Raw genomic sequence first — 26,494 nt, 5'->3', positions numbered from 1 at the left:
TCTTTACTGTGATAGGGGTATATGTGTGGATGGATGGCTGTCAGATACATCTTTACTGTGATAGGGGTGTATGTGTGGATGGATGGCTGTCAGATACATCTTTACTTGGCAGCAGAATTTGGCAGTGTTATCTAATGGTGCTGGTTTTAGGCATTCAAGCAAGGCATATAGAGTCATAGAGACTTTCATCAAAATTCTAGAAAGCTGCTGAGGACAGTCAATGTGTAAGAGGATTGAATTCCCTAATAGAATTGGATTCTCTGTAAGGGGAGGTCCTAAGAGTCTTTACATCAAACTAACCAGGAAACCTAAGTTACTATGGAGACCCCAGGATGTTGGAGGTAGCAGGACCATGAGCCATACACTGAGGAAGCAGAACGGAGCCAGCCCGAGAGGAGCACATGTGTTGCAGGCTGTGTCATAGACAGCAAGATCAGAGCACGGGGTGACTCAAGACCATTGGCATCCAGATGATTCAGCCACATCCCAGATATGGAGCTGCAGGGTTTGGTATTTGTTCTGCTGGTTTTTGGTTTTACTTAAGTTTAATATTTCCTTGCTATACCTGTATTCTTCCTTTTCAGAATGTGCCATTATATGATAGAAATATTTAGCTCACTTTTTGATTCTATAAGATCTTATGATGCCTTGAGTCTCAGAAGAGACTTTGGACTTTGGGCATCAGAACAGTATTAGAACTGTTAACATTGGAAGACTGTTTACAGATGAACTAAATGTATTGTGCATTATAAGATGATCATGATGAATATTTGAGGACAGAGGTAGGCTGCTAAGGTTTAAATATATTTGGAGATTGAGTTGATAAGGAGTAGATTTGTATGGCTAATCTTGATTCTCAACTTGGTGAGATTTGGAGTCATACATACATACATACATACATACATACATACATACATACATATACATGTGCCTGTGCGTGTATGTGTGTGTTGGTGTTTCAGACAAGGTTAATTTAGAAAGGAAGATCCATCTGAATGTGCATGGCAGCTTCCTATGGGCCTGATCCCAGACTAAAAAGACAGTGAACTGAATCTGAATATTCAAGTCTCTGTTTCCTGACTGAAGACATAATCTAACCAGCTACTTCAGCTCCCACTAACATGCCTGCCCTGAAATGATGGACTGGAATTTCCTAATCTCTAACCCAAAGTAACTCCTCTCTCAAGTTACTTCATGTCACACATTTGGTCACAGCAGTAAAAAACAATTACTACTGTCACATGGCTTGATTGTCCTCAGCCATTTATTCACACAACCCAAGTTAGTTGAAGGATATTTGCTTGGGAAACTTAAGATGCCAATCACTGATAGCATGATAGTGTAAGAAGGTTTTCTGGAGTGCCTGCAGAGATGGCTAAGCATGGAAGAGCACGGGTTGCTCTTTCAGACTCAATTTCCAGCATCCACATGGAAGCTAACAATGACTTGTAATTTCAGTTCCAGTGGCTGCAACGTCCTCTTCTCATATCTACAGACACTGCATGTACACAGTGCATAGACATACATGTAGGCGAAACATCCATACACATAAAATAAAATAATTTAAAGAGAGAAACTTTTAAGGACTGTCAAGATGGCTCAAAAGTTAAAGGTGTTTGCTACATGGTCCGATGCCTTAAGTTATATCCCACATCAGTGGAAGGAGAAAACCAGCTCTTTCAAAGTTGTCTTCTAACTTTCAAGCACATGCTTGTATCTATATACACATCACATGCACACAACACACACACACACACACACACACACACACACACACACTAATCATGGGGCTTAGAACAGGAAACACACATTCTGAAATCAGACAGAACTGTTTGTAACCTCAAAACAGATTTTAAGGAAATAATGACCTATGGGTCAGTGTTAGGAATCGCAGAAAATCTAATTTCTTCTAAGGTATTTTAGTACACAAGAGTCATAGAATATAAATCTGGAGTGGGTGTTTGTGCACTACTAGAGATTTATGAATAAAACCATTTGATAATTAAGTGGATTTGTCCTGTACATGGAGCCCTTCTGTAAGGCATCCAATCACAGTAGTATGGCAGCAACAACCACACAGTTTAGTCTAGGATGTCAGAAAAGAGTTGTGTATACATATTGAATCTGAGAAGTCATTCATATTGCTTTCCTCATAAAGGAGATAGATGAGGGAGGTAGAGAATTAATTATGTGCACCAGCCTATACTATGTGCAGCTTAATTTACTTACTATTTAAGAGATCTACCACAGACTTGGCACCATTTTCAGGTAATGATGAATTTTACAGTGAGTCAGAGTCCTGCTTTCACAGAGTCCTGCTTTCATGAACAAGCACTGGAACACACAAACATGGGAACACACATTAAGTCTAGTGGCCATATAGAGATCAGGTAGGGCAGTGTGGCCCAGTGAGGAGGCGCGTGTGGGCTTGCATAAGGACTGGATGGCTTCCTTGCTTTCTCTCTCTCTGATAAGCTTACATTTTAGAAGAGGCCAGTGGGGGAGGCACTGTTCTAGGAAGAAAGTTCTTGGAAAAGAAGAAAAAGAAGTCCTATGCTTAAGAGGATGGTACCTCAGACTGTATGTTTGGATTGGGTGGTGGGGACAATACTTGGAGGTTCCACACAACCTTTTTGACTCCAGAGCACGCATCTTAGTGACTTCTGTAAGCTCCTGGGCAGTTCAGCATTAGTCAGTCCACTGCTGTCTTGGAGGTGCACTGCATCAATGAGATGTATGTTCTCATGGAAAGGAACAGGTTAGTGAGGCTCTGCTCTAGAGCTCCTGTGTTAAGACGGAGACCTGGGATCTGGAGAGAGTAATTTTGATGGAAAAGCTAGGGTGTTATTGTGGCCCATAAGTTTGGGAGGCTGACCGTGTAAACTGACTGCTCGGCATTCTTCAGTGCTTCCCTATTGCATTCCACTCTTTAGAGGAATTGGTGTTTTTCTTGAAAACCCCAAAGCAAATAAATTATGGTGAAGACCGTCTTTGCCTTACCCATTGGATGGAACAAAACAGTCTTAGGTCTCTTACGTATCTGTTTTGAATGTTCTAAAATGCCCCTTTCTCCTGTTTGTAGCTATGACATAATACCCATTCCCCCTGATGAGCTGGGATATAATGTCTTCCTTTTGGCACATTTAGAGATTTAGTTTCTTTGTACTAGCTTGTTGTTTACAGAAGAATCTATTCTCTTAGTCACTGTTCTCCCAGATAGGGTTAAATTAGCATAGCGTCTATTTACTCAGTGAAACCCGTGTCACGTGTTTTATAATGTCTTTGCTTATTATATGTTATAAATATGTAAGCTTCCAGATTTTTAAGTCATTGAAAGTTTATTTTTAATCTGTATGCCATCCACATATAGGACATGACATGTAATTTAAATGCTCACGTAATTAAATCTAAGGATAAAAGATTCTGTTAGAGTCCTTTAGAGGAGCACTGAAACAGAGTGTGTAACTAGTAAACGGACTTCTACATTGTAGACTGGGAGTTCTCCAATAGCTGCGAAGAGCTAGAAAGCTGCTCCCTCTGCTGAAGAATTTGGGGGCCTCAGAACAGGGTTGGGGAGGAGTTAGAGGCAAGGTCTAGGCCCAGGCCTAGGCTAGAGGCTTGGACGCTCCCTGTAAAGCTCTGATGTGAGTGAGCATTGAAAAGCTGGGTGTAGAACCTACTACTACCTGTAAGCAGTGGCAAAAGCAGCAGAAGGCCCAGGCTCAAAGCAGCCCCTGCTCCTTTCATTTCTAGCTCTGTCCAGCGCCCAACATATTGGACAGTGGAGCCCACATGCAGGTCATGTCTTCCCTGCTCAGCTCACTGACCCTCTGGAAACATCCTCCCAGATACATGAAGAAATGCGCTTTAGCGGCTTTCTATGTATCTCCCAGTCTGCCAAGCTGGTGGCTAAGCTAACCATCAGAGAAGTTACAGTTTTGAGTTTAAAGATGTTATTTCACTATGGAAGAATAGCTGATAATAGGAGCTACTACACTTTACTGAGAGGTTAGTGTGTGAGTTAATGGGCCTTTTAGGTGGAAGATGTCCTTAGAAAAGGACAAAAGTCACTTTGTTTCCTTTAGATTGAGCTTTGAAAACATTATTACAAATGTGCATACTTGGCTTCATGGTGGTGGCCTTCCGGAGAGAACACTGTGCTCATTTATAACAGGGACACAGCATGGCAGATGAGACAGAGAGCTACTGGGAAGTGAACCCAGATGAGACCCATACAATGCAGTGCTTGGGGCTGCTATCAATGGATGATTGTAAAGACATCCACAGGCCTGTCCTTTCTACCGAATGCCTGGAGTGGAATACTTCAGTGCCTGCTCCAGAGTACAAGTCCTCATTCTTACCCACCAGGAAGTCTGTTAGGAAGTGCATTGAAAATCTGTGCAAGAATTCTCAGGGAGGATTTCTCTGTGCTTCTCAGACAGTATGCTATGTCAGGTTGATGCTACTGATGGTTGTTTTTAGCCTTTCATTTAATTTTTGCTTTTGTGACATTCAGGCTTCTTTAGCAATGAACTGCACTGTGAACTACTTTCAAGTGAATGTCTCCAAAACTATATAGATATGTATATAGATACATATATGTATACATAAATATACACATATTTCTATATACAGAAGTATATAGAAAATACATAGATATATTTTCTCATACTGTCATGGAACAGTGTAGCATTTCTTCTCCTTTTTATCCTGATTTTGTTGTCTCCTTAATTCCTTAGTACTCTGCCCATTAAATGGCTTAGTTATCCTGTATTGGGGGAATGATGGTATTAGTACTCGTAAGGAAATGCTGGAGGTTTCTTTGCTTCCAGTCCTTCCCAGTTCCCAGTAGGGATTTACTCTAAGCTGTTGTGTGTTTTCACTGCAGTGATGCCTCAGCCAAGGCCCTATGGGAAGCCTTACTGAACACCAAGCACAAAGAGGCCTTGATGGAAGTTCGGAGACATCTAGTGGAAGCAGCCAGCAGAGAGAACCTGCCCATCAAGATGAGTATGGGTAAGCCTCAACCTCTTTAGGCAGCACAGAAACACTACCTGTTTTGAGTAGAAGCAAAGCTGCAGCTTTGAGACTGTCCTGGTGTTTGTCTATTCATTCTGGTTCTTGTCTTCCTATCTTTCTATCTTCTCTTTGCCCTGCTTCCTTTAAAAAAAAAACTTTAATTTTTTTTTTTTTTATTTTTTAGAGTTCAGTCATCATTATCTCTCTGTCTGTCTGCCCTCTGACAGTTTTTCATCCCATTCCTCCTCCCCTGTCTCCAAGAGGATGTCCCTCCTACTCCCTTCCCCACCCCACCCCACCCCACCTCATCCTGCCAGGCATCCCCGCTCCCTGGGGCTTCAAGTCTCTCAAGGGTTAGGTCTGTCTTCTCTCACTGAGGCCAAACCAGCCAGTCTTCTGCTGTATCTGTGTCAGGGGCCTTGGACCAGCTGGTGTCTGCTGTCTGATTGGTGGCTCAGTGTCTGAGAGATCACAGGGGTCCAGGTCAATAGAGACTGTTGGTTTTCCTATGGGGTCGCCCTCCACCTCAACTTCTTTCAGCCTTTCACCAATTCAACCACAGGGGTTCCTGGCTTCTGTCCATTGGTTGGGTGTAAGTGTCTGCATCTGATACTTTCAACTGCTTGCTAGGCCTCTCAGAGGGCAGCCATGCTAGGCACACCACAGCATCAGTAACAGTGTCAGGCCTTGGAGCCTCCCCTTGAGCTGGATCCCAATTTGGGCCTGTGATAGGACCTCCTTTTCCTCAGGCTCTTCTCCAGGGCTCAAGTGAGGCTGCTTCAATCCCACTTGGGAGGGAAAAGAAAGCAATCACGGGGGTTGGTGGAAGAGGGAGGGAAGGACCTGGTGGGAGAAGGGACAGGGGGAGAAAGGGGGAACATGATCAGGTATTGGTGGGGGGCAGGACTGAAGCTCTGAGGGCCAGCAGAAAGAATGGAAATAGGCTGCCTTGGTATGTAGGAGGTGGGGAAACCCTCTAGAATGTACCAAAGACCTGAGAGATGAAAGATGCTCAGGACTCAAAGGACCTTAAATGAAATGCCCTACATGGGGAGAGGGAACGTGTAGACTCCACCTCTACTAGAAAGACAGGGCATCAAGTGAGGGATGGGGTTGCCATCCCACTCAAAAACTCTGACCCAGAACTGTTCCTGTTCCTGCTTCCTTTTATTCTTTCTTTGTTGTTTTGAACATGTGTGCTTGTGTGTGGTGTGTGTATATTTGGATGCATGCATGTTTGACTACATTAGCATATGTATATGTATAGGTACATATATGCACATGGAGATCCAGGATTGACATCATTGGTATCTTACTTTGTAACTTACCATGCTATGTACACAGGCAGGCTACGGAGGACCTTATGTAGTATTTCTTTCAGTTTTTGAGTGGGAATATCCCATGTGTCTAATCCAGTAGCTAATTTACACAAATCAGGGGTTAAAGTGGGCCACCAGGTGTAAGGGGGCGTTCTGTTGAGGTAGACCTTCATCTCTGGTGTCCGATGAGACTACCCAGGTGAGTCTATCGGGGGAATGGGGGTTGGCAAGGCACAGTGGGTGCTAATATACAATATCAGGAGAAGGAGGATCTTTATTATTGGAATCCCTGGTGATCTGCAGCTTTAGGGGATTTCTTGTGGTGTGGGCTCTCTAACTCACGCTGTCCTGCGGGGCTTCTGACTCAGGCAGGCTTCACATGGGAGGTGTGTATCCAGGTGGTGATCCCTGTTTACCTTGACCTCTTGAGCATATGATTACGTGCAGGCTCTTAGGTGGGTGCTCGGGATGCAGAGTTCACTTGGACACGCCCAGTTTGTCCAGCAGGCCACCGTCCTGCCCCTCCCTTCTGACCGGCCTTCGACACAGAATCTTCCTTAGTGTCCCCAGTGCGGGGACGAACCATCATACTGGGCTCCTTGCCTCTTTTCTTTCCACAAGCCTGCATGTTGTTTAGTTTGGAGTTTCTTACTCATAAGTACAGTGAAACAAGAACTAATTTATATTGTGAATTAAAAAAGGGCAGAGTGCATAAAAGACCCTGATGATGATTTATACTGTGTTTTAGTGTCAAACCTTATGATGTTATTGTAGAGCATAAATCAAATTTTATGTCTTAACACTAGACTCTTTAAAGATCAATAAACTTTACTTTTCTCAAGAGCCCCGTCTTTGAAAAATAACTAAAGCCAGAAATTTAAAAAGAAAAATCCAACAAAACATCATGAGTAACTCCACAAAGAATTCAAATTTAAATGTTTGATTTTTTTTTCTTATCAACTCCCACAACTCCAAAAAAGATAAAATACTTATCTTTATCCCCAAACTCCAGACGGGGAGGTGGGGGCTGTGGGGAAGAAAGAAACCATGGATTGTTAGCAGGGTCAGCTCATGCTCAATGCCTGTGCCAAGTGCTGTCTAGTCAGAGATAACGCAGTGTGGTGACCCATGTCTGCTTACTGTCACTAGGCAGAATTTCTTATGGGCCTCTTTCCCACATGCAGACCTAGAACCATGAGAAGTTAAAAAAGAACTGGAAATTTTCAATACACCAAGGCATCAGTATTTGAAAACTGCCTATCAGCCAGCTTGTCATTAAACAGTTACATACTGTTGGCTCAAATGGTGGAGATTTGGAATGCAGCAGTCAGGAAGAAGTTAAACTCTCCAGGACTCCCTGGCCTCTGCTGTAAGGTTTACCAAAGTATGAATGTCTCTGCCTTCAGTTAAAGCTTGTGGCGTTCTTGAGACATAAACAGCTTTTGATTCTAGAGCAAAGATCCCTCAGTATTCAAATTTATGATATGATTTTTCCTGCTGGAAACCTCAGATTGTCAATATAAAATCCCCCAACCCCTGCACTATGAACACTAATAGATATAAACTGTATTCTCTTAAATGATAAAATTGCTAAACAAAGCAAAAACTTCATTTTATCACTGTATATGTAAATATCTGTCATCTCACTGAGAGTTTGTTATTAAATTGTCAGTTAAGTAGACACATTCCAAAAAAATAATTTCTAAAACACTGGAAAGGGAATTGTATTTTTCCCACTGACTTTCATATAAGGAAAAATGTCTCCTAAAAGTAAAAAACAAATAGACCCTAAGAAATACATTTGTTTCAACCCACAAGACCATAGAAATTCCTATCGTAGGTTTCCCAGCATGCCTCTCTCCGAGGTCCACTGTGACTGACGGGTCTGCAGGGCCTGTTTTCACTCTCTGATATACTCTCTGGTGTTGGACTTGTGGCAGGAACACTCCATTAGAACGGCAGTGAAGCATTACTGTTTTTTCTTTCCGCTCCATGCCTTGAGAGAGCATGCATGCTTAAGACCTCTGCTGGTTATTTTAGGGCTTCTTTTACCTTTTCTTTTTAATAAAAGAAGTCACTTAGTTGGGGGCTTGCTTACAGATTCAGAGGATGAGTCTGTGAGCATCATGGCCAGGAGCATGGAAGCAAGGCAGGCGGGCTCTCTCAGTGCTTCTCACCAAGGGCAGGCTGGATGCTGAGACCTTTGCCTGAAGGCTTCCCTGCCCACTTCCTCTGTCCTCATCCTTCTCTGCTGTGTCCTAGGCTGCTGTGCTTCTGTGGCTTTACTTTGAGATGGAAGGATGCACAGGCAGCCATGTTTGTAGCTGACTCACAGTTCTGTGGCTTATTAGCCCAACTTGAATTTACCCCAAACTAGGGAAAGTATCTGTTTCCTGGACTATGACTGGACTGTGAGCATGGCTCTGAGCAGCACCAGAGGACTCACTCCTGAGCTTGGCCTTACAGTCACCATTGTATGTGTGTGGCGGGGGGTGGGGGGGTGACTGGATACAAGCTGTGTCTTTTCACATGTGTGGTTTCTTTTACTTTATTACACAAAATTCTGTGATTAAGAGGAGTGTGTGTAGGGGGGAGAGAGAGAGGGAGGGAGGGAGGAAAGAGGAAAGAGGAAGATGATGAGGAGGAGGATGGAGGAGCAAAACTAAAATGAAGAAAGAGTTGGATTGGCAAAGTTTGTAAAAGGAGAGATTAAGCACTAATTAAGACCTATATACCATGTAATTACAGTTTACAAAATGTGAGAAGATCTAGGCATGTCCTAGGGCCACGTGTACTGCTTAACTCTCACATTACTTTTATGAAAATTAATTTTATTAATCAGCTGTTCACTTACAAGCGCTGCAGTGGGATTTCTCCATAGTTTGGTTGTTTAATATTCTCAATAATCATGTGAGTTTGCTATCTATTTTCACACCCATTTCACAGACTAGGAAAACTGAGACCTAGGAAGTTGAGTTTTGTATAGGGTTTCTGTGCTGTTAAATTACTGTTTCTCAGATTAGGACTGGGACTCTGAAAGCACACTTCTTTTTCATCCGGCTCTGTGGCAGGCCATGCTGTAAGCAGTACTGAGGGAGATGTGGTCTGGAGGGGATACAGGGAACTTGCTCCTTTTTGTCTGCTTCCCAGGAGCATGTGTTCTGACTGTCAGCGGTACTACCTTCTCAGGGTCGGGGCCTTCCTGTGGTCACAATTACAGTTCATCCAGCACTTGGAGAAGCCACTTCATGGTTCCTGAGAGGCACCAACCAGCTGAGGAACGCTCTTTCTCAGGGATCTAAGTTTCAGTCCGTACATCTCTGCATTTTGTTTTCTCTACTGTGTTGTTGGCAGCTGCATCGTCCTGTTGCTACTCCTATGATGCTCTTCAGTTCTTTTTTTTTTTTTTTTAATTAGTCTTATTTCTGTGTTCAAAATGGTGATACACTTTCTTTCTACTGCAATGGTTCTCAGCCTTCCTAATGCTGAGACACTTTAATACAGTTCCTCATGTTGTGGTGACCCCCAACCATGAAATTACTTTCATTGCTACTTCATAACTGTAATTTGGCTCCTGTTTAGAATCATAATGCAGATATCTGACATCTAGGATATTTGCTCTGTGGCCCCTGTGAAAAGGATGTTCAGCTCCTAAAGGGAATGCAGCCCACAGGTTGAAAACCTCTAGAGTACTGGCTGGCCTGTGACATTGTCACAGAACGAGGAAGTGCAGATTCAAGCCTGACTTCCTTATCAAGTCTGTTCCTGGGAGAGGAGTCCAGACGGTGTCCACACTGCCATGTGCCACCATCATTGTGTCGTCCCCTTGCCCACGGGACCCACATTACTTCTTGAAGTGGCCCAGGCATAAAGCATGCGTTTCTGGACAGCTTTATGCCTCTAGACCCTGTGGAGTGCCCATGTGTGGGCCTGCTTTCTCCCCTCACTCTGTTCCTCCTGTGAGCCAGGCCTCAGCGGCTCTGTCCAAGTGCGTTCATCTGCTTGTCCCAGGGTGCTGCTGTCTCTCCTTCTCTTAGCACGCCCCTGGAGGCCGACCATGACTGCTGGCATAGCCTTCCTACCCTCAACCCTCACTCAGGTGCTGACTGGGTTAGACAGTGAGCTGAGAGCACACAGCTTTCCTGTCGGTGTGCGGTTACTCGTGTCCCCTCTTCTGTTGATTACCAACACTGCAGAGCTTCCTTCGCTCATGCTCCAGTGAGAAGTCCCTTCTTCAAAAACTACTGAAAAATCACATAATCTTCCTGCCACATCCTTGACCCATATATTACTGGCTTTCCAGCACAGTCCCCAGCTCATGTGTCTGTGTCTCATTGTAAAATCGGGGTTATTTCATCTGATGAGGCTGTTGCTCTTTGTGAAGTTAACATACAGTTTCCCCTTTCTTGGTTACTCTGGTTCCCAAGGAGCCAGCACTCTTTTCTTATCAGACAGAGTCTAAGTGACAGTCTTCACCGGCCACTGAAGAAGTCAGTGCATGATGGGTAGTGTGGTTGTTGATTTGGTGAACGGGCTGCCTGTTGACTGAGGACGGGAAGAAGCAGTCAGCATTTCTGCTTCAGCGTGCTGCGTGACAGTCATGTTTACACGTTTCCTTTCTGAGGTTTTTGTTCCACTGTTTTCTCTGGGCATCTGTCACATTTCCTTCCTCAGAATTTTCCACTGTTGTCCTTATGTGGCTCTGTGTTTCTGATGCCTTTGTCTTTCTAGTAGGTTCACGCCTTCTTCTCTTACACTTTGCTGCTCTACTGATTTGTCATTGTTGGTTATGCCTTGAGTTCGATTAGTGAGTTCTGTAGACCTTAGGGTCTTAGCCTCTATCTTATTTCCACATCACTCTCCAAGTAAGTCCACATTTCCTACAGCCCAGTGCTCTGGGGTTATAGAGGCACAGTGCTGTGCCAGGGTTATCTGGATCCTGGGGACTTGAGCTCAGGGCGTTGCTCTTGTGCTGCAAGTGCTTTACCCATCGGCCAGCTCCTAGCCTTTCTCTGTGCTCTTTAGATCCTGTTTCTCTCTCCTAGATCCCTAGAACTCAATCTTGGGTTCACTTTCCAGAATGCAGTTTCTCCTGTGGCCCAGTTCTTGCGGAGGGGCACGAAGGATGCTTCTGCTCCTCCACCTTATTGCCTCCTTGCTGATCAGTTCCTAAGGTTGGTCAAATTAGCAACATTTGCATCATGGCCATTCTGAAGAGAAGCTGACTTAGGATTCACTTCACAATAGCATGAGCTGTCTGATTGGTGTTAAGGCGCCAACGCTAGTTGGGTCACCCCAACACTTATGACCACTGTCATGTTGATGTCATCAGTGCAAATGCAGCATAGTAGCAGAACTCCAGTATTGTCAACATAGTGTTGACCATGCCTGAAAGTGTGTCAGGAACATGGGTTTGTGGGAACATCTCTGAGAGTCATAGTGTAAAGATTGTCATATTCTATGGGATTTAAAATTGACACAATTCCTTAGAGATCATTGGAGTCAGTGTTAGATGTTAAAAAGGAGACCATCCTGACAGGTTAGCAAATCCCAAGTGGTTATCCTGAAACATTAGGGCATTATGAGTAACAGGTGGACTTAGGAGGAGGCGTGGGTGGAGAGAGAGTTTGCACATGTAACTACAGTGATTAAACCCACAGCCAAACGCTGGATGGAGCTTGGGAAGTCTGTGGAAGAGTTGGGGGAAGGGTTGAGGGAGCCAAAGAGGACAGGGACTCCATAGGAAGACCAACAGAGTCAACTAACCTGGACCCTTGGGGCCCCCAGAGACTGAGCCACCAATCAAAGATGAGCATGTGCTGTACCTAGGCCCCTGCACATATGTGTCACATGTGTAGCCTGGTCTTCATGGAGGTCCCCCAACAACGGAGAGGGGGCTGTCCTTGAATCTGTTGCCAGCCGGTGGTTCTCATTCCCCTAACCAGACTGTCTTGCTTGGCCTCAGTGGGAGAGGATGCACTGAGTCCTGCAGAGACTTGATGTGCCAGGATGGGGTGACCCAGGGGACCTCACTCTTCCCAGAAGAGAAGGGAGCGGGGAATGGAGGAAGGACTGTAGGAGGGGGTCCTGGGAAGAGGGGCCAGATATTGGGATGTAAAGTGAATAAATATATCAATTAATGAAAAACAATGGTAATAAAGAAGAACGAGTCTTGAATTTGGGAGGGAGTGAGTATGCACGGGAGGAATTGGGGTAGAAATTATATAAATATAGCACTCACTTAGGAAATTCATAAAGAAGTAAAGCTTTCAAATTAAAAAGGAGGTAGGACTCAGTGAAGTTTTTTTAGAGACTATACAGAGCTCAAGATAAAAATGCCATTTTTAGTTTTTACAAACATAATTGTAAGCTGGGTGTGATGGTGGACACACACCTGGAATCTCAACACCTGGCAAGCCGGTGAGGGAAGAACAATAATTAGAGGATAGCCTTGGCTAAGTAGAGAATTCCAAGCCAGCATGGGTTACAAAGCTAGACCTTGTTTCAGGAAACAAAAACTAAATTTAAAAAATACACCATAATCATTATATATTTATATTTTTTTTCTATTAGGTTCTTGAAGGGTATGTAGATCAGGCTTCAGACTATTCAAAATTATTCCATATCATAGAAAATCTTACCTATCAGGCCGACTATTGAATGACTGAATGTATTTGTGTTAAGTAAACAATTATTGTGTGTCTAGCACAATGAACCAGAGACCAACAAATGAGTTATTTATACAAGTAATTCATTACCACCTATTGAATTTATGAAATTAAATCAACACTATCCAGAGACAGGAGCATTACATCATTAGAAAGCCAGGCCTGTGACCTTACTGAGCACAGTACACTAATCAGTGCAGCTGAGTCACCTAGGTTATGTCAGTGCAGAGACACTTTTCACCCCAGCTTGAGCAGGCACCCCCACAAAGGACAATGGATGCCTGGCCCGCTGCTGGTCTTCGGGTCTTGAATCTCAGGTCTCAGCCAGGCCCACCTTTGTGTGCAGAACTAGCTCTGCACCTCACCCTCAGCCAGGCCCGTGTGCCTTGAGGAGTGCTTCTCTCTCTCTCTCTCTCTCTCTCTCTCTCTCTCTCTCTCTCTCTCTAGCTCGCTCTCTCTCTCTCTAGCTCTCTCTCTCTCTCTCTCTCTCTCTCTCTCTCTCTCTCTCTAGCTCGCTCGCTCTCTCTCTAGCTCTCTCTCTCTCTCTCTCTCTCTCTCTCTCTCTCTCTCTCTCTCTCTAGTGCTCTCTCTCCCCCCTCCTCCCACTTACTCTGTCTCTGTTTCTCTGTTTCTCTCTGGAATTTTGGTTCAGCTTATAGAAAACCAACTCTTGATTTTACTAATTTTTAAAAATGGGCTTTCTGTTCTTTATCAGGCTTATTTTTGTTCTGATCTGCATTAATTTCTTCTTTCTGCTAACTTAAGTTTTGTTCTTTTTCTAGTTCCTTGAGCTAGACTACTTGGGATCTCTAAGTTTTATTGCTGTAAACTTACTATTTAGAATATTTCATCCCTTAGATTTTGATAAGTTTTGCTTATTTTTCCCAAGGAATTTTTATTTTTATTTTGTGTGTGTATTAGTGACAGAGAGATAGAGACAGACATATGCACAGAGACACACAGAGAGAGACACACATACACAGAGACACCCACACATAGAGAGACGCAGAGACGAGAGACATAGAAAGATACATACTTCCAGTGGTACCAGATTTGAAGCCTCACAGCCTCCTCTCAGGGTTTTTATCTTCTCTATCGAGCGCACACCTTCTAGACCTTCCCAGACACCACTATCAACTCAGTGCCAATTCCAAATACTATAGTGTGTGTGTGTGTGTGTGCACGTGTGTGTGTGTGTGTGTGTGTGTGTGTGTGTGTAGACCAGACTGGTGGTATCACAATTCCCTGGAACTATAGTTACAGGAGGTTGTAAACTAAACTCTCATCTACTGCAAGAGCAGCAAGTGCTCTTCTGAGCCAAGTTACATCTAAATTTCCCTTTTGGATTTATCTATTGGCTTCTTGGGAGGAGTGTGGTGTTTAACTTTTGCATATTTGTGAATTTTCTAAGATTCCTTCTGTTGTTGATTCTAACTTCACACTGTTGTAGTTGGAAAGCACATACCAAACCAATCTTGAACTCATTAAGACTTGTTTTGTGCTGTAATATCTCCTCTCAGAGGGAATGTTTCTTACTAGAGTGTCCCTTGCGTGCTAGAGAAGTGCACATATTTCACTGCTACTGAGCGGAGGGTTTCATATATGTCCATTAGGTCTAACTGCACTAAATGTGGTACTGAAGTCTCCTATTATTTTTTTTAAACCAAATACATTTTAATAGAAAACAAAATACAAAATAACTTTTTTCAGAAAACAGAAATATTTAATCCTTTAGCAGACATCAGAACTTGCTTTGTCCTTAGAGCATGGTCGATACTTGTGTGTGTACTCAGATTTATCCCCTGTTCACTACCGACCCTGCAGTGAGGTGAGTGTGCACTCAGATTCATCTCATTCACTACAGACCCTGCAGTGAGGTGAGTGTGCACTCAGATTCATCTCGTTCACTACAGACCCTGCAGTGAGGTGAGTGTGCACTCAGGTTCATCTCGTTCACTACTGACCCTGAGATGAGGTGGAAGCAGGTCATTGAGGGAAAAAAGACAACAAGCCAAAATAAACAGTTATCTCTACATCCAGGCATTTCTTAAGTCTATCTGTGACTTATTCAGAATTATTCTTTATTATGATTTTGTTGATGGTGTAGGGATGGCTCTGGGTCACTGGCTCAGCGCTGACATCCACCCTCTGGCCACCACAGTGCTTCTCCCCAGGGTACACGTGCTGACAGAAGTGGAAGGACCACCTTTCTCCTCATCCACTGGACCAACACAGTCTGAATTCCCAAGTACTATAGCCAGTGCCAGGACTCACTTGCTGCCAGTGCTAGGTTCCCTCTTCTCAATAATAAAATTCCTGGTTTTATCATTGTGGAAATGGAAAGACTGCCAGATCATCCCTTTCTCTCCTAGTTCCTGTCCCCACTTCCCGAAAGGGGCAGCCACAGGAGACACTGTCTACGGCTGCTACAGGGAGGGTTCTTCCACTAGGAAGACAGATGCAGAAGCAAGGTGCCTGCAGGAAGCCGCCAGCCTCCAGCCTGGGAGCATCCTAGATCTCAGCTGGAGTCTCGTGCACCAGGGCTGTGTTGAGCGCATGTGGGGTAGGGAAGGGCTCTTTTGCAATCACTGATTCAGTTTTACCAAGTCCTGGAATCATACAAGAGAATCAAAACATGAAGTTTTTATCCAGGTGGCAGGCTGGGTGGGGCTGGAAGACTGGTCGAAGTCTCCTATTATTAAACTAGAGCCTAATTTTTAACCTTTTAAAATAACTAAATCTTTTTAAAGGTTTACTAATATATGCCTTATCTATTTAATGCTTTGATATATATTTATACCTACATCTTAAAGATTGCTTTACTTTATGTGCATGAGCATTTTCTCTGCGTGTGTGTGCACCATTGCATGGACCTTGTTCCCTGAAGTGCAGGAGATGGGTACCCTTGAACTGCAGTTAGAATTGCTGTGACCCACCCTGTGAGCTCTGGGAACCACACCCAAGTCCTCTACAAGAACGAGAGCCCTCAACCACTGAGCTGTCTCTCACCTTATTGTACTTACACTGCGTATATTCACATCTTGCAACAGTCTTGGCGTGAATTCTGTTTTGTCTTATAAAGTATAGACCATTTTGTTTTCTGTTGTCTAATATGTGCATGAGCTCTTTCTCCATGTTTTCATTTTAAGCCCATGTGTGCCACTTAAGTCAGGAGGAGTCTCTTATAGGCCACATGGACTCTTCCTATTTAGATTCCTACTGGGAAAAGACTTGTTCCATTCACGTGGTTTTCTGGTTGTTTCTGGCTCATCACTCCTTGCTTGTTGTTTACCTTTGTGCTGTGGTTTCCCTGCAGTGTGAAGCTCTAATTCCTGTCTTTCCTGTTTGTACATCTGTTACAGTCTTCGGTGGTTACCATACGGCTCGCAAGAGACATATTGTTATAATAGACTATTTTAAGCCCATAACAGCTTTGATCACAAACAAATGCCTAGGCTTTTACTTCTTTTCCTAAATTTATATCTTTGTGTTTACAGTCAACATACTGTTTTGTCTATTTCTTTAACTTACTATAGTTGCAGTTGGTTTTTGAAAATTTTAACTTTTGGTGTTCATTCTTTTTTTTTTTTTAATGGGAGCAGGGACAGCAGGGGCCAAGACATTTCCTCTTGGCTTATGTGTCCATCCAGACGTTGCTGTAGTATCTTCGGAGCTCTCCTTCACTTGCCCTCTTCTAAATCTAGTTGTCTATTTATTGGAGAGGCCCTTTGTCTGGAGGTGGGAGGTGACAAGGATGGGCACCCGAAGGTGGCCCTCTTGCTTATGTGAAGGGATTCTGAATTAGAGAATTTGGGGCCAGAGTTTACAAAAACAAACGTAGAGCATGATAAGGTAAAAGGATCATGGCTCCTGAGTGGGAGTTTCTTTATCCCGAGAGTCTTTTAAGAGTAGACGTTCTTTGTGTTAGAGTGGGCCCACCAAGGGAACATTTCTTTGGCACCTTCCTGGTATTCTTTGTCTGGAGTCAGAAGTCTCCTTTTTGCTCTCTACTGAGGCAGTGTTAGCCCTTGGAATGCAGGAGGTGCGTGGCAAAGCAAGCCATACTGTTTCTTGTGGTTTTATATTCCACCCTTTTGTGTAACTTCACTGAGAGCTGTTTATTTTCTCTCTGGGACCTGTGACTCTGTGGTGGTTGTACTTTATTCCAGACCAGCCTCAGAAAAGGTCCTCTGGCAGATTTCTTTGGATCCATTGAGTTGATTCTCTTCAAATGTGACACAGGGCTAAAAAGTGTGTGAGCAGAGCTCAGTGTCACAGCCTGCCTCTCAAGCCTCCTTGAGTATTTATGGTGTTGTAAAGTGGGCCTCAGTTTGCAGCTGTGCTTTACCCACACTTCATTGTACAGAAGGCTGTCTGTGCCGCCCTTCACAGCCCTGTGGAGGGAGATTTGTATGTCTTCTCCCCCTCTCTCCCTTCTAATAATGTTTCTGTGTTTAATAGTCATCACCATCAGGAAATGGTTTTCTCATGTGTAGCTTAAATCTCCCCATCTGCACCTCAGCCATATTTTTTTACCCTTGACCTCAGTTGGGGTGAGAAGCAGGCAGTGACCATTGCTCCTCAACTTCTGTGGCTGTTGAAAGACAGAGCTTTACCCATTGTGCAAATCAGTGCTAGTAATAAAGTCAGCTTTCCCAGATAAAAATAAAAATCTGTCCATTCTACACAAAACAGGCATTACCTTGTTTCAGAATCTAGAGAGCATTAAGAAAGAGATTCACAAACTTATGGGAAGTTCAGATGACCGTATACATAAAATAAAGCGCCAGTATTGTCCCCCATCCCCCAACTTCATCTGCTTCTCAAAGAAACGTGTGAATAAGGCAGCATAACTACAGTGTACAGTTGAGCTTTGCTGTGACTAGTTATATAGTTTATATTGATGTAAGCAGTATTGGTTGATTTTTGAACATTCAGATTAACCTATGGAAAAAGAATGTAATATGCTTAAACCATGCTTATGGAATGAAATATAAATACCAATAAATTTTAACCAGGCTAAACCAAAAGGACAGCTGATTTAAAGGATGGGAGGCAGGGAGATAAGGAGTAAGGAGGAGGGAGAAGGACTTGAACAGTGTGTTGGAATGGTAACAAATAAGACAGCTTCAGCAGAGTGTGCAGGTAGGATAAGCCATAGACGGAGGACTGAATGCTCTTGTCTGTTTGGAAACTACATCATGATCTCTTCTGGTTGTTAACCATCATTTTGTGGGGTCCCTTGAGAAACCCCTGTATTCAGGGTAGGCATTCAGCTTTTGTACATCATTTACAAAAATCGCCACTCTTTTATAAAACAAAATGGATTGTTTCACAGTTTCATACTTACAATGTACTCTGATTCTATCCTCCCCTTACTCTTTCATTTCTCCCAGTTGAAACCCATTTTCAATTCGCCTTTCTACATTACATGTTGTCATTGCGTAACATTTGGCTCTTCATGTTGAGTACTGAGTCAGCATTCTGTTTGCCTTAATAATGCCATCTGCCATGAGTAGTTACACTCAGCAGCCTTGACTCTCTGGTCTATGGTATTTATCTGTACTCCTGAAAAACCTTGTGTTTTACAAAGATCATTTTAGGCATCAGGGCTCACGGTGAAAGGAAAATTTACCTTCAGGAGCATTCCATTCTCTCTCTCCCCCCATCTTCCATACACACACACACACACACACACACACACACACACACACACAAATATACATATGTATATACACATGTATTCATGTACAACCTTGTAATCAGAGCATTAAGAAAAACAAAGATCTTGAATAAAATACTGGTACAGTTAAAGAAAGTTAATCTCTACACATCAATGTATAGCAAATACAGGACTCGGCATAAGCATTGACGCTGGCACCTTGTGAAGTAGTAGAGGCTGGCCTTGGAAGCACACTAAAGATGGTGGCCACTGAGCGGGACTGCAGGTAGGACAGGCCTGGCTGGCAGAGCTGAGAGGCAGGGCGGGAGCGGAGCACTGCTTCATTAGCTCTCTGCTCCTTCTGTGTCTGCTGCTCAGCCCTGTGCACTCAGTTTGTTTTCCTCAAGAGATAGTTGTATCTTAAGGAGCTTGCTTTAATAAACTGCTTTAGTTCTTTAAAGACTTAAAAGTCACTTTTCCAGTGTCAAAGTGTCACTTTCTAAAAAGTTGCTGTATATCATTGTGGTCTTGATATATAGTAACCTTTCTTTTATGGTCCTTAAAAGTATCTTACAGAGAGTTCTGGGTTGACATTTTTAAATCCCCATGTAAATCTGCCTGACAGGTGTGTCTGCTTCTCTTTCATAAAGTGAAGTATGGCTCACTGTTCTATTACTTCTTCAATGCCTGGTTCTTTCTTATTGCTTGCTGAGTTGATGGGAACTGGGGAGATTTATTTAATTTTTTATGTTAGCATTTTTTTTCTTTCTATTTTTCTTTTTTTGGACTGATGACTTTACTTGGCATAATAACATTTATCCAAAATCACTTCTGTCTCATTACCTGTAATTTATTCAAAACACACAAAATATGTAATGTTTATAGCATTTCCCTTTTGTAAGTGCAGTGCTTTAAATGCATAAAGCATCATAGTAAAAATAGTTTACAATAGAAGGTACAAGAGCAGAAGAAGGGAAATCCTGCTTGTATCTTAGCTCACTCACTGATGGAGGCATGTGGAGTCATGAATCCTAGAAGCTTTTTTTTTAAGTCAGTTGGTTGGATTGCATTTGTTTTCTGTTTCATTTTGATTGTTCATTTTCATATATGGCTGTGGTTAAATTCTAAACATGTCACAAGCTTATTTTAGAGCATCTGTGTAAGATACTCTCTGTCACCTTCCAGTTTGAAAAGTGACTGACGTCATGCCATAGCCAATGGAAGAAGAGGACTCACTGTGGACAGGAGCAGTGCTTGGTGATTGTTAGCTCATGGCTTGGGTTTGGTTGGTGTTTCTTGTTAGGAGATATTTTGTTTCTTTAGATCACAAGTCTTAAGTAGAAAGGAGGCATTTCCTAAATACATTGACTAAGTGCCAATCTCACCAATGCTAACAGTTAAAAATAAAAAACTTCAATGTTTCTTAATTGACAATACCCTTATTTTTAAAATGAGCATATTCCGAGGCTCAGGTATGGCTCAGCTGAAGACCATTTGCCTAGAGTGGGTGATGCAAAAGTAGATCATAAAGTTATTACAATAAAAATCTAAACAGATCACCTGGTGATGTCTTTGGTGAGTCTCATTTCCTCTAAAACACTTCTCTCAAACAGAGTCCCATGATACACATGGAGCCTTTGACACTCTGGGGACTTATTTTTCTCTAGTGTTACAGTCCTGATGAATAAGATTTGTATGACAGTTTAGTGGGTCTCCCACCTACCCCACCCATCCCACTGCACTCCACCCCATCCCACTGCACCCCATCCCACTGCACCCCATCCCACTGCACTCCACCCCATCCCACTGCACCCCATCCCACTGCACTTCACCCCATCCCACTGCACCCCATCCCACTGCACCTCATCCCACCGCACCCCATCCCACTGCACCCCATTCCACTGCACCCCATCCCACTGCACCCCATCCCACTGCACCCCATCCCACTGCACTTCACCCCATCCCACTGCACCCCATCCCACTGCACCTCATCCCACCGCACCCCATCCCACCGCACCCCATTCCACTGCACCCCATCCCACTGCACCCCATCCCACTGCACCCCATCCCACTGCACCCCATCCCACTGCACCCCATCCCACTGCACCCCATCGTACTGCACTGCACCCCATCCCACTGCACCCCATCCCACTGCACCCCATCCCACTGCACCCCATCCCACTGCACCTCATCCCACCGCACCCCATCCCACTGCACCCCATCCCACTGCACCCCATCCCACCGCACCCCATCCCACTGCACCCATCCCACTGCACCCCATCCCATTGCACCCCATCCCACTGCACCCCATCGTACTGCACTGCACCCAATCCCACTGCACCCCATCCCACTGCACCCCATCCCACTGCACCCCATCGTACTGCACTGCACCCAATCCCACTGCACCCCATCCCACTGCACCCCATCCCACTGCACCCCATCCCACTGCACCCCATCCCACTGCACCCCATCCCACCGCACCCCATCCCACTGCACCCCATCCCACTGCACCCCATCCCACCGCACCCCATCCCACCGCACCCCATCCCACTGCACCCATCCCACTGCACCCCATCCCACTGCACCTCACCCCACCCTCACTCTCCTTTGGCGCTAGAGATTGAGGCCAAGATTTCTGCAATTAGGAAGGCTCTCAACCATGGAGCTATAGCCCCAGCACTGAAGGTTGGACAAGAGCCATGTACGTGCTCGGCAAGCATGGCTCTCTTAGGGTCACTGGAATCTGTCTTTCAGTCTCCGTGCTGCTGTCATCCACTGTGTGGATGGCACGTGAGGAAGCACACAGAGAAGGCTGAGGGTGTGGAAATATAATGTGCAAACAGTGGGCGACCAACCCCACAGAGCTCACACCAGTCTTGAGATCTGAACACTTCAGGTCAATGTTTGTTTTCACATATTTAATACAGTAAGTGTCAGCATATTGTGGCACAACATGACAATAATTTACATAAGAAGTATGTAATATTACATGTAATTTGTGAGACAGGCTGAGTTAATCAAGAGGGCATCAAGGAGACATTTGTCTGTATGTTTATTTCTAGCAACAATGTGTTTATTTCTTTGGCTGGTGTGAAAATATATATCACATTAATGGATAGTTGAAAATTATGGTACAAATTAATAAGGAAACCAAAGAAGACATAGGGAAAAGGCTTGAATGGACACTTTACTTGAAGAAGTTTTGGATGTCAGATGTGCACCTGAAATGATGCTCAACTAGACTAGTCCATAGAAAAATGCAAATTCAAGCCATAAGGAGCTATCATCACACTCGTGTTAGAATAGCTAAAACCAGAGAAACAGACAGAATCAAGTGCTGGTGAGGATGTGAAGTGACTAGAGCCTCTCCCATGTTGCGGTGGGGTAGCTCATTTTGCCTCAGGTTGCCAGTTTTATAATAAATATGCACTCAGCATCTGTCTCTAACCGCTCACTCTTGGAAGTTTACCAAAGAAAAATGAGAACATAGGTGCATATAGACCCATGAAAACCAGCACTTAGATGTGGTAAGGCTTTGTTTATAGTTTTAAGAATTATAATTATATTATAATTCTTATAATTGTGGTTAGATAACTAGGTACATAAGCTGTTGTGTGCCTAATACAATGAAGTAATACTCAGAAAGGAAAAGGAGAAAGCTAAGAACATGGATGAATCTCAGATACACTATACTGATGTGAAAAAAGCCACATTCAAATATTCGTTACATCTGTGGCTTATATGACATTCTAGAAGGGAGAAACTATCAGAGGGAGATCAGACGTAGATGAAGCCATAGAGGTGGGCTGATGGAGTTGGTGACAAGAAGGGCATGTGCTAGACTGAGAGAAATGCTCTGCATCTAGGTTGTGGTGATGGTTACTCAACACAGTTGTCAGAACTGGGACGGAGAGAGAGATGGGGGAAAGCAGAGACAGAGCCCACAGAGATTTCAGACCCCAGAGACCAGCGTCGGGGTGCAGATCTAACTTGTACTGTTCAGGTCAAAACTTACATACAACTTTTCTCCAATAAAAGTGTGGTTATGTGATCAAGGGCCAAGATGGGGATTACACGCTGTCTTGTTGAATCTAATTTGCTTGCCCATGACTCTGTAGGAGAGAAGGCAGATTGCCCAGGGCAGATTTCTATGAAGACAGAGGAAGCTGCCATCAACCTGGGCCAGGGCCCTTTGTTCTGTCTGATTGGTTTGCTGGGTGTCATTTTAGATCTTGGGTCGTGAACAGCCTGATCAGGGTTTCTGCAGGAGACCGTGTGGTCCTGTTTCCATTACACTCCTTCCTTACTAGGCTCCCTCTCACATCCCCTACAACTAACACAAACGCTGTAGGTATTTGTCAAAACCCATGGAACTCCATACCAGAAAGGGTGAATTTTAACTACATATAAATAAAATCTTCATAAACCTGCCTAGGAGAATAAGGCAAGAATTATGAGTGTTGTGTTTTTTTTCTTCTTTCTTTTAGTAATGAACAAGTAAATCGTCAGGCTGTACTTTGAGAACCTAGGGTGGGAGCAGGTAGCTGAGGAGGTGAGTGCTAATATAATATGAAGATGTCATAAACAAAACCTATTGTTTTTTATATTCTAGAGAGAAGAGAGGTACAGATAGATACACAGATAAATGATAGGTGATAGATACATAGGTAAGAGATACATAGATAGGTGATAGATAGATAGATAGATAGATAGACAGATAGATAGATAGACAGACAGACAGATAGATAGATAGATAGATAGATAGATAGATAGATAGATAGAAATAAAGAAATAAATCAGGGTGAGTCTGAACCTTGTTGAAGAACCTGAGAAATTCATGAGGCACAGTCATTTGCTGTTCTTTTTCTTAGATGCTTACTGTCACACACAGATAAGAAGAAACCTTAGTATTGTTGCATGAAATATAAAATAAAGTATCCATGCTAGCTCCAGCTAATTTCTAGTAGCATGGTTTCCCCGCCACCAGGGTCTCCATGGTCCCCAACCCGAAGCTCTCTTGCAGTGGATTCTGCTCACATTCCCAGCCATCTACGCCCCCCCCCCCCGTGGTTAGCTGTCACAAGTCACCATAACCGGGTAAATTCAAAACTCTAAAGTTTTGTAATTTATCAGTCAGATTTATATTAGTAAATTCTCAACCCACAAAAGAACCAGACAGTGAACTCAAAACTCAAGTGATATAAAGACAAACTACACACCTAGATGGGGCAAATGCACCCACTTATTTAAATCCTCTATCTAAGAAATCCCCAATATTTATGGCTCCTCTTCCTCTCCTATAGGTTCCATCTTGTCTCCTCCTTTTCATCTCCCCTCTGTCCTTTCATCTCTCTGTACTCATCTCTAAAATCTTTAGTCCACCTTCTTTTTCCACTGCCCAATCACAGGCTCTAGCCTTATCTTTCACCTGCCCTCACCTGCTTTCAGACAGCAATCTATGTAGTATTTTTAATCTTTTCATAAACATTTGCTTAAAAGGTAGATGTGATTCAGGGCTTTAAGTTTCTCTGGCTAGGTTTGTTTTGTGTGTGTGTCATAATCTTCAGCAAAAGCTATGTATTAGGTAGTTTCTGCTGACTAGCACTGTGGTGACGTCAGTTCTGAGGACGACCTTGGGTGAGGCTGACAGATGCTACAGGGACCTAATTTCTACCTCCTATAGTTGCTCTGAGAATCAGAAGAGGCCATGTTGCTTTAAGCACTTGCACATGCTGAGTCAACAGAGGTTGTTTTCTTAACAATGAAAATCGCTAAGAATAGCAATGAGCAGTTGAAGTTCAGTTTCAGAGAGCAGTCCACAGGCGTGGGATTGCTGAGTCTGTGGGGATGATGTGTTGGCTTACAGTTCTGCTTGACTCAGGGCTTTCTTTTTGTCTGGTGAGGAGCATTTGGGGTATAGGAGCCTTGTGTCAGCTCTGAAGTTCAGCAAATCAGAAAGTGGAAGATGAGCCCATCAAAGGACTGAAGGAGCATCAACCCAAAGTGTGCAGGCTGCACATGCATTTTGTACACTCACTAGCAATTTACTATTTGCCAAACACTGTTGTTCCATGTGCCATACAGCCTAGAACCTTAGGAACACAGTTATGAAGTCCCTGATAGCAGTGATGAAGGATTTACCCTCGATCCTAACGTGTTCTTTACACATGCACACGGTTAAAAAGCGTTCCTCTTGTTCATGGATTCTTGTACCATATGTCATGCATGGAGAGGTATTGAGATCAACAAATATTCCTGTGCCTTTATTTGAAAACTTTTCAGGATATTAGGAAATTATCAAATGGGTTTTACTAGCAATATGGCTTTGACCATTTGGCTTAATTCTTATTTTCTTTTCTTGCAAAAGCAGCAAATATGATCAGCATTTCTGTTGTCTTTGCGTTCCTGAAAGAATCATAATAGTTTAGGAAGGACTGATCAGCTCTGGAGTTCTGTGGGCATATAAGACAGTAGCATTGTTCAGGGCCTCCTTGTCATTATTTAGGAAAAGGGAAGAGAGTGCACTGACAAGTTTTTGTTTCTCCAGGAAGAGTCACTCCAGGGCAGCTCATGTCCTATATCCAACTCTTCAAGAACAATCTCAGAGCTCTTACAAATCACTGTGGGCTCCTGCAGCTTGGGATGGCCACAGTTCAAACTCTGAAGCACCCACAGACTGCCAAGTGGGATAACTTCCTGGCATTTGAAAGGCTCCTTCTACAGGTATGTTGCTATGTGAAGCTAACACTGTTAGTAATTGGGGTTTTGACTTTCAGGAGTACACTTTGATATCTGTTATAATCTGAGTAATCATATTGTAGGCATGTTCAAGTGTGGTTTGAATGAGAATGTTCCCCATGTGGTCAGTTGTTTGAATACTTGGTTCATGGTTGGTGGTATTGTTTAGATAGGCTTAGGAGATGTGGTCTTGATGGAGGAAGTGAGACACAGGACAGGACAATCCCCAGTTTGCTTTCTCTTCTTTGTGCTCGTAGTTTAAGATGTGAGTTGTCAGGTTGCTCCTCCAGCCAGCATGGCTACTGCCACATGTCACATGTCACCATTGCAGTGGTGATGGACTCTTAGCCCTCTGGAGTCATAAGCACAAAGAAAGCATTGGTCACGGTGTTTTTATCACGGCAATAGGAAAATAACTAATACGCGTGCTCTGCATCAGACCCTCTAAGTGCCATATAAATAAAACCATAGTCGTGTTCATCTGGGAGGTCCACTTCAGAGAGTGTGTAAAGCAGCTGTGAGTACCCGGATCATGTTTACAGAAGCCCATGGGAGGAGCTTCTCTAGGGCGTGTTGTTCAGAGAGGTTCGTCAGGTTACAGTAGATGTTTCTGTGAATGATGACTGTTCGTAGAACACTCTTCTCAGCGTGATGGCCAACATCTCAGTATTATATGAATTACCCATATCTTATAGCAGCTCACGGCTGCCTTTTGCATAAATTTACTATTGTAGTAGATAAGAACAGCTTATAGTTACTGGCTCTTCATCTTTCCTCTTGTTTTATGTATTTTTGTTTACTTTTTATTTATTAATTTTTAAAATAAAATTTAGATATTAGGCTTTTAAGTTATATGGTATAAATATTTCTTAGCTTATGGCTGTCTTTTGATATTAATTTCTGTTTACATAATCTAGTTAATAAATATCCTATATGGCTTGTGTATGTTATTCTTTTATATTCTGTTTTTTTTTTTTTTTTTTACTAAAAAGCAACCTTTATTTTGAAATTTGATTTAAAAATTTTTTGTTGCTGTTATACTTTTGTTTTTTAAAGCAGGGTTTCTTTGTGTAGCACTGATTGTCCTG

General features: G+C 43.3%; 1 protein-coding gene across 1 annotated transcript in view; it reads left to right on the top strand.

Moving 5' to 3' along the window:
• SCFD2 (sec1 family domain containing 2) overlaps positions 1–26,494 on the top strand; it is a 293,361-nt gene that overhangs the window by 26,315 nt on the left and 240,552 nt on the right. Inside the window, 2 exon segments of the mRNA XM_080936728.1 lie at positions 4,889–5,016; positions 25,216–25,391. Of these exon segments, the coding sequence (XP_080792854.1) occupies positions 4,889–5,016; positions 25,216–25,391 (304 nt within the window).

Source organism: Micromys minutus (genome assembly GCF_963924665.1).
Source record: "Micromys minutus genome assembly, chromosome: 1".
NCBI lineage: Eukaryota > Metazoa > Chordata > Mammalia > Rodentia > Muridae > Micromys > Micromys minutus.
The sequence above is the reverse complement of the archived record's forward strand: the minus strand, read 5'-3'. Positions and strand labels throughout refer to the sequence as shown.